Here is a 13,471-nt window from a genome sequence, read left to right as displayed (position 1 = left end):
TCTGTGCTTTGAATTATTTTAAAATGCTTTCAGTGCTGGCAAATATAGACACCAAATCTGTAAAAGATTGGAAGTTGAAGGAAAGTAGCAAGCACTGCTGCTGGTTTACCCGTTTAACGTTTAAAATGATTCATGGGGCTCACTTTAATTTCTTTATTCCGACTTATAAAATTTCAAAGGATAAGATCCTCTTAAAAGAAAAAAATCCCCATAAAAGAAGTTTCATACAAATGGAAATGACTGATGTCCACCGTAAAGTGTTCCATATAAAAAAATTATATTACTTTTATAGTGCCTTAGTGCTTCTTCACATTTTCATGTACTTAGAGAAATTAAGAAAAAAAAAAAAAGAAATTAAGAAAAGATTCATGGACATCTCCGTTAGGTGCTATGCTATGAGTCTACCATACAGATCTTTAAATGTTTTATTCATAGCCACAGAAAGGAAGAGCATTATAAATACCTAATTTCAGAAAACTAAAACTAGCTTCCACCTCCTTATGTTTCAGGAAGGAGAGCACGGGCTGGATGAACATAAGCTCCACATGTATCTTTCTGCTTTGCAGTCCTTGATCCCATCTCTCTTTGCATTAGTGCTACAGAATGCACCTTTCTCCAGCAAAGCCAAGCTTCATGGTGAAGTGCCACAGATAGAAGGTACTGAACTTAAATTATGAAAGGAAGATGTAGAACATTAGCAGCTTAGCTTCCCAAAGAATTGTTTTTATTTAAACTTCTAAAAATCACTTTATATGACAGCATGATTATTAAAATACATGTGTGGAATCTCGTGGTCATAGATTGTATGATAGCTAAGTTAAACTGTGGCTTCATCTTTTATGAAAAAGCCTCATGGTATTATTTTATAATATTTGTACTTTCATTCCAATCCTAACCTATAGTCTTTTTATAACCTTTTTTCCAGTGGCTGAAGTAAGTTTTCTTTCATTAATAGAGCTGAATCAATGAAAAGATCACTGAACAGTTACTAGTGCCACTTTATGAAGCTTATCATTTCCACTTTCTTTATATTTTTTTCTGCCCCGTCTGTTTCATCTTACTTTCAGTAGGGGAAGGTAAATTTAATTACTCTTTTCTCCTTGTCCTTGATAGAAATATAAGCATTTGTAGCAGATTCTTTTTTTTTCTCCAAAGAAGGAATATATCTTAGTTTCAGAAATTGTGACATTCATAGCAAAAGCCGGTCTCCTCTCAGTGTCCACCTAACTAGTAAGTGACCTTTGACCCATGGCACTTAGTAACCCCACTGCACCCAACCCCCAGGATAAAAAGTGGCTATAGACCAGCTATTACTTTGTAGGAGATCCCTTTGCAACATCTTCAGATTTATGAAATTGTCCATGTCTCTGACTGGCTTCTGATAGACAAAAGAATAACACTGAGAATATCAACAGACACTTAATGTTTTTAAGAATTGCAGTTTTCATGTAAACTGTGGGCTACCTTTAATCTTCGGGATATGAAGCTATGTCCCAAGAATACACGAATCATTGAATGTCTATTTTACTGGAAAAATTGAGAATGGATGGAGTAGAGTTAATTTAACATTTCAAAATATTATTGAGGAGAAGAAAAATTCAGACTATTAAGAAAGGCCTTCCTAAAGCATTCACAGCTGTCTGCTTCGGGTTCTGCTCCTTCATGTATTAAGGTTCCTTGTCTGCCTAGGGGCTTTCCTACTTCTAATTCCATCTTTCTTTTTCTGTCTTGCCATATTGGTTTGCTAAGGCTGCAGTAGCAAAATACCACAAACTGAAATTTATTGTCTTGAAGTTCTAAAAGCTAGAGGTTTCAGATCAATTTGTCAGCAGGGTTGGTTCCTTCTGATGGCTCTGAGGAAGAAGTTGGTCCATGCCTCTCTCCTTGCTTCTGATGGCTTGCTGGCAGTCTTGGTCATTCTTTTGCGTATAGATGCCATCACCCTGATCTCTGCCTTCATTTCCATGCTTCCATGCTTCCTTCCTCCATGCTTCCTCTGTGTGTGTCTGTCTCTATGTCCAAATTCTCCCCTTTTATAAGATCAGTCATATTGGACTAAAGGCACCAGACTCCAGTATGACTTTATCTTATCTAATTATATCTGCAACAATACTATTTCCAAATAAGGTCATATTCTGAGATTCTAGGGATTAGAACTTCATAGGAATTTTGTGGGGGTCAGGGGGATACATACATAGTTCAACCTATAACATTTGCTATCATCCTTTCCTTCATGTATTTAACAAATGACTCTTCAATGTTTCCTTTTGCCAGCCAGGTGCTGGAGAGTAGATGAAAATTGTCAAAACAAGTGCTTTAACATCCTGAACATATTTCTTCTATCATTTATGTGAACTTTGCTTGTGATTATGTCTTCAGACCAAAAATAATCTTTTCTTTTTAACCCACACAAATATTTTTCTTACCAGTTTACTCTACAGCATTAGCTAATCTTTATGTCAGGCACTATTTTAAACACTTTGGATCATTCATGAATAAAATAGACACAACTTTCTGCCACCATTGAACTTATATTCTAGTGAGAGGAAAACATATTAACAACTGTTAGGTTGCTGGATAATTGTGGTTATTTTATTGACAATAAAATGCTGGTATTTTGCCAGTCTATTAAAATGCCATTCTGGGGACCTTTCTATATTGTTATAAGTTAGATACTCATATTTTAAAAAGTTCTCTAAAACAGAATCATGTTGGGCTCCTGGATGGCTCAGTGGGTTAAGCCTCTGCCTTTGGCTCAGGTCATAATCTCAGGGTCCTGGGATGGAGTCCCGCATAGGTCTCTCTGCTCAGCTGGGGGCCTGCTTCCCTTCCTCTCTCTCGCCTGCCTCTCTGCCTACTTGTGATTTCTCTCTGTCAAATAAATAAATAAAATCCTTAAAAAAAAAACAAAAACAAAAACCAGAATCCTGTTTTGAGACTCTTGAACCATTCTGATTACTTACCTATAATAACTGAGTTATTCAAGTAATTGCTTATTTCTTGACATTATTTTGCTTCTGTTGGACCTACCTTTAAATCTTTTTAGACCTCACTCTCCCTATAATTAATTTTGATGTATCTATTTTACTTTAAACTGTTCGATTAGGGGCGCCTGGGTGGCTCAGTGGTTAAAAGTCTGCCTTCGGCTCCGGTCATGATTCCAGGGTCTTGGGATCGAGCCCCGCAACCGGCTCCCTGCTTGGCGAGGAGCCTGCTTCTCCCTCTCCCTCTGCCTACCCCTCTGCCTACCTCTCTGCCTACCTGTGCTCTCTCTCTTTCTCTCTGTCAAATAAATAAATAAATAAACGGTTCGATTATTTTTCAATAATTTGTTAGTGTTTTTGAAGAAATAACATTAATTCTATCATAGTATAGCAGACTGTTACAAATATGATATAATCCTGTTTGAATTATATCAGATATGCTTTGACATGATATATTTCTATATGAAGTACAAATATCCCTCACAATTCATATTTGTATGACTCATGGGTTGAGATACAGTGAGAATTCCAGCAGAAACTCCAGATAGTGAGAAATACCATATTACCCAAACTCATGTATTTGTTGGTTGGTATATTAGGATAACAAATAGGAGAGTCCAGGGGCACCTGGGTAGCTCAGTGGGTTAAGCCTCTGCCTTCAGCTCAGGTCATGATCTCACTGTCCTGGGATCGAGCCCCGCATTGGGCTCTCTGCTCAGTGGGGAGCCTGCTGCCACCCTACCCCCACCTGGTGCTCTGCCTGCTTGTGATCTCTCTCTCTCTCTGTCAAATAAATAAATAAAATCTTTGGGGAAAAGAAAAACAAAAACAACAAATAGGAGAGTCTGGCTAGCAAGGGATGACCTTTATCTGATCTGTCCTTAACATATTGTTAAAAGCCTTGGGCAGCATAAAAAGATAATAACATCTTAATTTTGTCTTTGAGCCTTTTAAAAAATTATGTGTATTTCATGTTTTCTTAAGTTTAATAATAATTATTAAGCCATTAATATGTTTGAGACAATTCTGTATATTTGTGTCTTTTTAGGATATTAATCACTATACAGGAGTTTCTAACAGTGAATGAGGTGTTGGCATGCATTATTCATTTAATAGCCATCAAAAAGTGTTCTCTTAATAACTTGGGATCTATTAGGATCTGTAAGATCATAAATTTTATTGATTATGTTTACAAATTTAAAATATGTTGGTTATAGCTTCATGTTTTATTTACATAATTTTATAAGTTCTTCAGTTTTCCCCCCAAATTTTTAACGAATATTCTTGGGACCCTCCCTGGTTATAATATTTATAGTGTATTTTGCCTTATCTTTCTGGTCACTGGTTTTTATACTTTATATTAAGCTAATATTTCTCAAACTATGGAAATTTTTTAAATTAAGTATTTAATATTCGAGATTAACTATGTAAGAAACCTGTTCAGCTCAAGCTTTAATGTATTTTATGTCACTATTCTCTGGTATTCATTATTTCCCCAGTATTAATCTATTAGTTGCTTACTGCCTAAAGGAATCATATTTGTCATATTTACTATTTCATAGTTATAAACAATCTGGTAGATTTAACAAGTATTTCTTGTTTTTTTTAATTGAATTCAATTTTGTCCGACATCTTTGGGCCAATTTTAATTTAACCTAAATGAAATTTTACTCTTCATTAGCAAACTATGTCATTACAGTATTTGCTTATTAACTATTTAGTTTCATGAAATCTTAATTTTTGAGATTTGTTTAACTCATTCACATGTGACAAGAATTTGTTTCATTTTTTTTCCTTAAAAAAGGTAAAGTTTTTATGGACATTGGGGAGGGTATGTGCTATGGTGAGTGCTGTGAAGTGTGTAAACCTGGCGATTCACAGACAGATACCCCTGGGGCTAATAATACATGATATGTTTATTTAAAAAATAAAAATAAATTATTAAAAAAACAAAAATAAGATAAAAACAAAAAAAGATAAAGTTTATAATAAGGTAATATCAGGAGGCAGAATCTTAGTTTCCTTTGGACAGAACAGTTAATTTCACAGATGGTCATTTTCACATGATTTATTTTGTTTCTATTATTTATAGTGACTAGGTTCCCTCGGCCTATGTCGCCTCTTCAAGATGTATCTACAATAATCGGAAGTCGTGAGCAATTGGCAGTGCTACTACAACTTTATGATTACCAGCTAGAACATGAGGGGACAACCGGCTGGGAGACTTTACTATGGGTTGTCAATCAGTTGTAAGTTCCTGCCTCCCTTTTCATTTCATACACCTCTGTCAGTTGAATGGAAGATAGCTCACTGTGTTTAGCCTTGGCACTGAGGGACAAAATATAAAAAATATAACTTAACATAATTGGCATTATCTGTGATAAACTTCTTTCGGAGAAGAGATTTATACTACTGGATATGTAGTTATTTTCTATGCAAATAGTGCTGCTGAACTATGTCAGAATGACCTATCTGCTGCCTTGTTGTTGTTAATAGGGGTGATGGATTTTAAACTACATCCAGATTCTCATTATTGAAGCTAAAATGGATGCCACGTTTGCCAAGCTTTTATGTGAAGCATCAAATCCAGTAATTTATGTCTCAGCTTCATAGTTAGAACGCTACCATTAAGGTTCCTATATTTTATGGCAAGCAGTAAAAATATAGAAGCAGTTTATAGAACAGAATATAAGCTTAAAACCCTCCAAAGCATCTCAGACTACTCCTTTGATTTGCAAGTTTGCTGACTATGAAAAGCAAATCAGTGGGTGCCTGGTTGGCTCAGTTAGGTCTGGATCTCAGCCTTAGGTCTTGATCTCAGGGCTGTGAGTTCAAGCTCCATGTTGGGCTCCATGCTGGGCATAGAAAAAAAAAAAAAAGAAAACAAAAGCAAAACAAGAGGTTGTTAGATTTGCATTGTTTCAGAAATTAGCAAGGAAACAGAAATTTATATGTATCCCCTGCCTATTTTTCTTTCCTTTCACATTTAGGTTGCCACAACTTATAGAAATAGTTGGCAAAATTAATGTTACTTCAACTGCCTGTGTCCATGAATTCTCCAGATTTTTCTGGCGCCTTTGCCGGACATTTGGCAAAATTTTTACAAACACTAAGGTAAAAACTTGTATTCCATGTTTTCTTATGTGCAAGAGATACAGAAATGTAATGTGTTAATTAATGCTGTAACAGAGTAAATAAAAGCATGAGCCCTTCCTTTAGCCTAATTATCTTTTAATATCTTAGAAAAATGTGATAGTAAAAGAAAACTCTAGTCAGTAGTATTCTCATCTTTACTGGTTTACAGATGATTTAGTATTCTCATCTTTACTTTCAGATGATTTAGTATTCTCATCTTTACTGGTTTTCAGATATTTAGCCTGAACTTAGTTTATATCCAGATTTGAATATAAGATCTACTCACTGTAGATATCTTGAAGATTTCCAGCATAGGTATCAGTTAGGGAACTCAACTGCAATTCTTTGATGTGCTCCTCCTGTTTTACCATCTACCCCAGATTCAGGGGGGTGACTGTTCCCTCAGCACACTTTGGTCAAAACTCCAGGCGATGGTGGAACCAAAGTAGCTTCTACAGAGGACTTGCTGCAAGGATCCAGCTCTTAGAATAGCAGGGACACTTGAGGTTAATGCTGCATCTTTCAGTCACTGCCAGCAGTATTGTTTGGCACATTTGCACATCCAGATTATTTTATAGTTTTAGACAATTAAAACCGGAATGTCCTTAGATCCCAATTTCCTCTTTAATCCATTTGTCTTGCTGGCATATTATTAAGCCAGTTCTTGAGAGACCTGATAAAAACATTGAAAGATACAGTTGCTATAATCAAATGCTAAACAAGATGTTTAAAAGGTAAGAATTTTGTGCAGCTCTTTACTACTAACTGTTACTTTACTCTGTAGTTACTGAAATATTTAAAGTAAAGTAGTTTGGTATAGCAGACTGGACAAAATTCAGAAAATGGGTTATAACATTATTATGTTTGTGACCCATAATAAATAATTAAGTTGTTTGGGCCTGTGTGAAATCAAGTCACTTCTGTGTGTGAAATAAAAAATCACTTCAGTGTCTTTGTTCTATGATTCTGTAGATTAATCTTTTAACAGGGGCTTCACCTCAGCTTAAGTTGAGTGTGTAAGTTACTATGCTGACCTGCTGATAGGAGAGCAAACACCAGACCTTGATGCCACTGTAGAAGAAACAGGATCATTTCACGTTTTTCACTAACATCTAATTGTTAAATATAATTTGATCTTATGGTTGTCAACTTTGGCAAGCAAATTGTTTGACAACTCTGAAAGAAGTGGCTATTTATTATTTAAAAAAGGAGAGAAGAAAAAGAAGTAAGTAGGAGTCTGCTTTAGCATTTAGCAGTTAAGTGGTTGGCTTCAGTGGCCTGAAATCTGAAATTTGTGATAATGTTAACAAAAAAACTGAAATAAGCATTTACTCTAACTTAAAAATTATAATTAAATTCTGTATTTGATGTTTAAATTTATATTTTAAGAAAGTTAAAATCTAGGCAGATTGATATTAAATGCTGAATATATTACTTATTGAATACATTAAATGAATGGAATTTCCTTTTCATTCCTTTTAAATAAGCAAATGTTTAAAAAATAAATCTAATCATATAGTAATATTTACCTAAGTAATCTTTCTATCATCAAGTTCAGTTTTAGGAGGTATCTATTTCAAGCACTGAAAATCATCTTGGCAATTATCTTAATTTAGTGAAGGAAACCAAAGGCCCTAGAGAATAACTTACTGACTTGAATTGATTTTGAAAATACTTTTTCTCTAAAGGTGTTGTTTTCAGTAACTTGCCTTTTATTTTATTCTAAGCCTCTTAGAAATTGTTATATTTCTTAACCACTCTAATAGTCTATAAAGCAAAGCAAATAAATAGTAGCAATAGTAGTAAACATTTTACTTAATTTAATCATCAGTTGATGCATTGGATCTAAAATTTTGTATTTTCTTTGGCTTGCTTAGGTAAAACCTCAGTTCCAGGAGATTTTAAGACTGTCTGAAGAAAACATTGGTAGGTTCATTGTTATTACTTTTTTAAAAACAATTGAATTGCTTCACTCTGGAAAAATACTGTATTTGTTATATGCACATTGTAAACTAGCAAGTACACGTGAAAGTATACGTGAAAAGGAAAATTGTTTCTTGGTTTTACAGCTGTGTCACATCTAATCTCTTCCCTGTGAGATTGTGGTGAGATTAATCTTTGCTAATTTGATTACAAATATCTACCTTCTTTGTAATTAAACTGACCTAAGGCTGAGTTTCTCAAACTCAGGTTTGAAGTGGTATATTCAAGATACTGAAAATTATAAAATAAAGGGCCTCTACATCATAATTAAAGCTTTTAAAATTAAAACAAATATAGTGGAAGAGAATGTATGGTATGCATAAACATTCTTAAAATGAAACTACATGCTTGAATGGGGAGTTCTAGCCTCTCTGTTGATAGTTTTCACTCATCTGTCTTAAGAAGTCTAGTTATAAGTCAAGCAGAGAGAGTCAATTATCATATGGTTTCACTTATTTGTGGAGCATAACAAATAGCATGGAGGACAAGGGGTGTTAGAGAGGAGAAGGGAGTTGGGGTAAATTGGAAGGGGAGGTGAACCACGAGAGACTATGGACTCTGAAAAACAATCTGAGGGGTTGGACGTGGCGGGGGGGGCGGTGGGAGGTTGGGGTACCAGGTGGTGGGTATTAAAGAGGGCACGGATTGCATGGAGCACTGGGTGTGGTGAAAAAATAATGAATACTGTTTTTCTGAAAATAAATAAATTGAAAAAAAAAAAAGAAGAAGTCTAGTTATCGCACCATTGGCCTAAGAACTCATTTCTTAATGGATCTTATGTCCCTGTGTATTTTTCTAGTTCCTAAGAATTGAAAAATGTTAGAAGGGATAATGTACAGACTCCCTCTTTTTTTTTTTTGAGCTTGGTTGATTTGGGATAGATAGATAATTCTTATCTCAGTTCAGTCCTGCCTTAGTGATTTGGTTTGAGTGATCTATAAAACTCCACCTTGGGCTGTCCTCAGAGAGAAAAATAAAACATAAGATTTTTTTTTTGACAGATGCTTCCCAAAATTTGTATTTTTTTAAAAGGATTGATGTTTGGAATGCCTAGTAGTTGGTATTATCTGTTCAGTTATTAATTCTGATGATAAATTAGTGAAGAATATTTACATATTTTAGAAACTGACAGCTTTTAGAATTATTCAGTTATCTCTGAATGTTAGCTATTCATGTAGGAAGAGATTATTAATCCCTCTGTATACAGTCTGTATCTCTGAATCCAATTTAGACCAGTGTTCCTAACCTCAGATTTAACTCTCAAATAGCATATCAGTATTACCCCTAAGGAAAAAAAATTAATCTTATTAAGAGAATAAGCAAACCTCAAATACTAATTGATGTGAAAATGGAACTTTCTTTTTTGTTATAATTCTTTCAGGGCAGTTAGTTAAATTTCTTTATGTACTATGTACTACTTTCTGAAAAGAATTTGGAGCAATATAAAAAAAGAAAAATGTAATAAATAATTTGGGAGTATGTAAAAGCAAATCTAAAGGACTTAAAATAGTGCCTAAGGAACAATAAGCAAGAGATGTTGGTACAACAAATAATGTCACACCATCTCTAGAAATGCTTTTTTGGAAGTATCTACAGGTGATTTTATCTTCTCTTAAAATAGTTGCAGGGTACTCTCCTAGGGTTAAACGCTTTCTTCTACCGCTTTACTTAGCCTGAATTTTCCCATTGGAAATAATCAGGGTTATCTGGCTGAAAATCGCTATAGAAAATGGAGGAGGTGCTCTGGAACTAGACTGGTCCTAGGAAACTAGGTAGTATCTCATATCTAGAAGCAGATAAATAATACATACATAGGTGCCTTTTACCTAAGTGCCTTTAAGTTTTACTGTAAATTGAAAGTATAAAAATTTAAGAAAACCTGATTTTATCAATTGGCACTTGGGAGACTTCAAGAAAGCGTGGACTTCTGAGTATGGAAGTGGAAGTACAGCATCTCATTTTGGTTATTAAAGTTCTTTTCCATCTACCAAAAATGTTTATGCTAATGGCTTTATAAAAAGTACTAAGTTGTATTTTTACAACCACCAATGGATATATGTTTTAATCAAAATCATTTTCTAAGTAATGATAATATTTATGTGTAAACCTTCTATCCAGTTGGAATTTTAAGTATAATTTGTATTGTGACTTTTTGCTTTACATTTAAAATATGCTCAGATTTTTAAAATTATTTTAATGATTTTAGATTCCTCAGCAGGAAATGGGGTCCTCACTAAAGCTACTGTCCCCATTTATGCAACAGGAGTCCTTACATGTTATATTCAGGTAAGGGAAAAATTCTTTGACTAGAAAATGTAAAAGCACTTTCTGTTTAGAAAGATACTTAACATTATGCCTTTTTAATGTATGTATAAATAAAAGTGGTACCCGTAAAGGAAAACAAAATTTAAATATTTGTCTTATTCAGTAAGTAATTTATTAGTGGAGAGCATATTTGAATAAGTCACCTCAGCTAGGGTGACCAAGCTTCAGTCTCCGTGTTTCTCTCTTCTCTCTTCTTCAGTCTTAGGGTTTCTCTCTTCCCACGGGACTTCTAGAGCAGCGGAGCCAGACCTAATACATGGTGGCTCAGGGCTCCTAAGAGCGCAAAAGCAGCATCTACTAGGCTAAGGCTTAGGCCTAGAATCAGCGCATCACTTCTGTTGCTGTCTCCTGATTATAGCAAGTTATACCCCAGCCCAAATAGAAGAGGAGGGAACTAAACAAGGACGTGAATCAGGAGATGTGGTTCATTGCAGGTCACAGTATAACAGACCACCACACTCTACTTAACCTTATTTTAAGGAAATAGTATTATGTTGTATTAATGTTTATCAGTCATTTTTAAGTGTGAGTCAGTCTCACCAGTAAGGTGAAAGTATAGATTCAGGATAAAGCATTAGAGATTAGATTGTGAGGGGCACCTGACTGGCTCAGTCAGTACAGCATGTGACTCTTGATCTAAGGGTCATGAGTTAGAGTCCCACATTGGTTGTAGAGATTACTGTAAAAAAACAATTTTTTTTAATAAATAGAAATCAGAGTGTAAGAATCAAAAAGGAAGGCCTTTTTTGCTGAGTTTTCCCCTATTAATACCTAAGGTTTCCTTTTGTCCTTTGAATTCAAAGTAAAACAATTCATATTTATTGTACTCTTCCTCCAAAAACAGGTTTGAGCGATCTTACAATTTCAAAATATAGTCTTTTAAAAACACAGTAGTCTATATTTCAACAAGCATTTAGCTTCTTACCACTAATACATTGCAAAGATAATTTTTAGGAAATGGATTTTCTGTTAAAGGGATAACTTTTACTAGTCTGTATTTAAGTATTTAGTGTCAAAATTAATGAGAACTGAAGTTGGTAAAAATTAATTTTAATTTTAAAATATGCCTTATTATGTTCTAAACCAGGACTGTCTTATAAAATTTTTTGCAACAGCAGACACATTCTGTATCAGCGCTGTCCAATAAGGAAGACACTAGCCACATGTGGCTATTAAGCACTTGAATAGTGCTAAGGAACTGAATCTTTTATTATACTTAATTTTTTAAAAAGATTTATTTATTCATTTGACAGAGAGAGACAATGAGAGAGGGAACATAAGCAGGGGGAGAGGGAGGAGGAAAGGAGGCTCCCTACTGAGCAGAGAGCGCAATGTGGGGCTTGATCTCGGGACCCTAGGATCATGACAGGAGCTGAAGGAGATGTATAACGACTGAGCCACCGAGGCACCCTTATTGTACTTAATTTTTAATCTAAATTTAAATTTTTAAATAATCACATGTGGTGAGTGGCTACCATATTGGACAGCACAGGTCTAAATCTATGAATCAGGATAGTCTTTGTCCTCATACCATTGGGGTCATAGATATGCTGAATAAATAGCTTTAATTAAAATGCTTCTAAGACTGGATATTTCCCCATATTTGATGAAATTTTCTAATTTTGGTAGTAAATTATTATTTTAGTTCTACTTACTTGGTTAGAAATTCATTATCAGTCTTTTTCCTCTGTAGGAAGAAGACCGAAAACTGTTAGTCGGATTCTTAGAAGATGTAATGACCCTGCTTTCATTATCTCATGCTCCTCTTGATAGCCTGAAGGCTTCTTTTGTGGAACTGGGGTAAAAATAATAGCTTATAGTTGTTGTTTTTTTTAAACTCATATAAAGTTTTTTAAATTGGATTTATGGAATACACAATTTGAGTCTAAAAATATTGGCATACACACCAAATCTTTTGGGTTTTGAGGCCTAAGGGTTTTTGGGGGGTTTTTTTTGGTTTTTGTTTTTGTTTTTTTGTGTTTTTTTTTGGTTTCTGGTTTTGCTTATTTGTACATTCTTAATATTTTGTAATCAATACATTATAATAAAAGAATGGGGAAAGACTACAGATGTTTTCTTGGAAGTGGTTGGAGAAATAAAGTTCAGATTTGAAGAAAATTTAGTTTTCCAAGACTGAAAAAGGAGCCCCAAGTAAAAGCCAGTTCATTTTGATTTCCGTAATCCTGCTCGTAATCATATCATCCAGCTGCTCTTGTAGTTTTTCTCTGCCCTTAATAGCAATACAGTCTTACCTTTAGACAGGCTTCACAGTCAATTTATCCTTCCCTGTACATGATTTGACTTGATCTGATTTGATCCTACAGTAAACATACGACATAAAGAAGGACATGCGTTGCTTCCCCAATTTTTGTAGATATAGAAATTAAGCTCCACAGAGGTTTAACTTACTCATCTGACTCTTAGTCCAGTGCCCTATCTTTTTTTCCTCCTAGGTAAATTTTATTTTTCTTTTCTTTTTTTTTTTTTTAAATAATTTTAACTTCTATGCTATTAAACAGTTGAAATTTCTGTCGTAATTGCAATGTTTGTAGAACCTAAAATTATAATTCCTGAATATGCTAAAAGTTTGTGGCTTTGTGAGGTGACTTCCTTTTTTAAAGAATCTTGGATGTAACCTATTAAACCTACACAGAGTAATTTCATATGATTTGCCAATGTTTTTGTCATTAATATTACTTATAAATACAGTATTTTTCAGTACACCAGTAAGGCACTGTGGCTCTCACTTTTAACACCAAGTTTTTTCTTTCAGTGCAAATCCAGCCTACCATGAGTTACTGTTAACTGTTCTATGGTATGGTGTTGTCCATACGTCAGCACTTGTGAGATGTACTGCTGCTAGAATGTTCGAGGTATGTAAATAAATACTTCTCTCGGTTCAGATTATAATGATTTTGTTTGGAAGAAGGAGAAGGGAATGTTTTTTTAAAAAAGGTTTTGAATACTATGTTACATTGATGTGTATTTTTTGGCAATAAACAGTATCTAGTTGTGTACTGTGTGATGGGGCAGAAACTTAGCTT

The 13,471-nt window shown here is 34.4% G+C and overlaps 1 protein-coding gene across 5 annotated transcripts in view; it reads left to right on the top strand.

Moving 5' to 3' along the window:
* The window catches only part of RELCH (RAB11 binding and LisH domain, coiled-coil and HEAT repeat containing), a 107,485-nt gene that overhangs the window by 63,055 nt on the left and 30,959 nt on the right, over nucleotides 1-13,471 (top strand). For all 5 annotated transcript variants that reach the window (XM_044242861.1, XM_044242862.1, XM_044242860.1 and 2 more), the window contains 7 exons: nucleotides 510-657; nucleotides 5,077-5,233; nucleotides 5,975-6,098; nucleotides 7,997-8,045; nucleotides 10,309-10,388; nucleotides 12,121-12,227; nucleotides 13,201-13,300. In XM_044242861.1, the coding sequence (XP_044098796.1) occupies nucleotides 510-657; nucleotides 5,077-5,233; nucleotides 5,975-6,098; nucleotides 7,997-8,045; nucleotides 10,309-10,388; nucleotides 12,121-12,227; nucleotides 13,201-13,300 (765 nt within the window). The remainder of the gene's footprint in view (nucleotides 1-509; nucleotides 658-5,076; nucleotides 5,234-5,974; nucleotides 6,099-7,996; nucleotides 8,046-10,308; nucleotides 10,389-12,120; nucleotides 12,228-13,200; nucleotides 13,301-13,471) is intronic.

The sequence above is a fragment of the Neovison vison genome, chromosome 3 (genome assembly GCF_020171115.1).
Source record: "Neovison vison isolate M4711 chromosome 3, ASM_NN_V1, whole genome shotgun sequence".
Lineage (NCBI taxonomy): Eukaryota > Metazoa > Chordata > Mammalia > Carnivora > Mustelidae > Neogale > Neogale vison.
The sequence above is the reverse complement of the archived record's forward strand: the minus strand, read 5'-3'. Positions and strand labels throughout refer to the sequence as shown.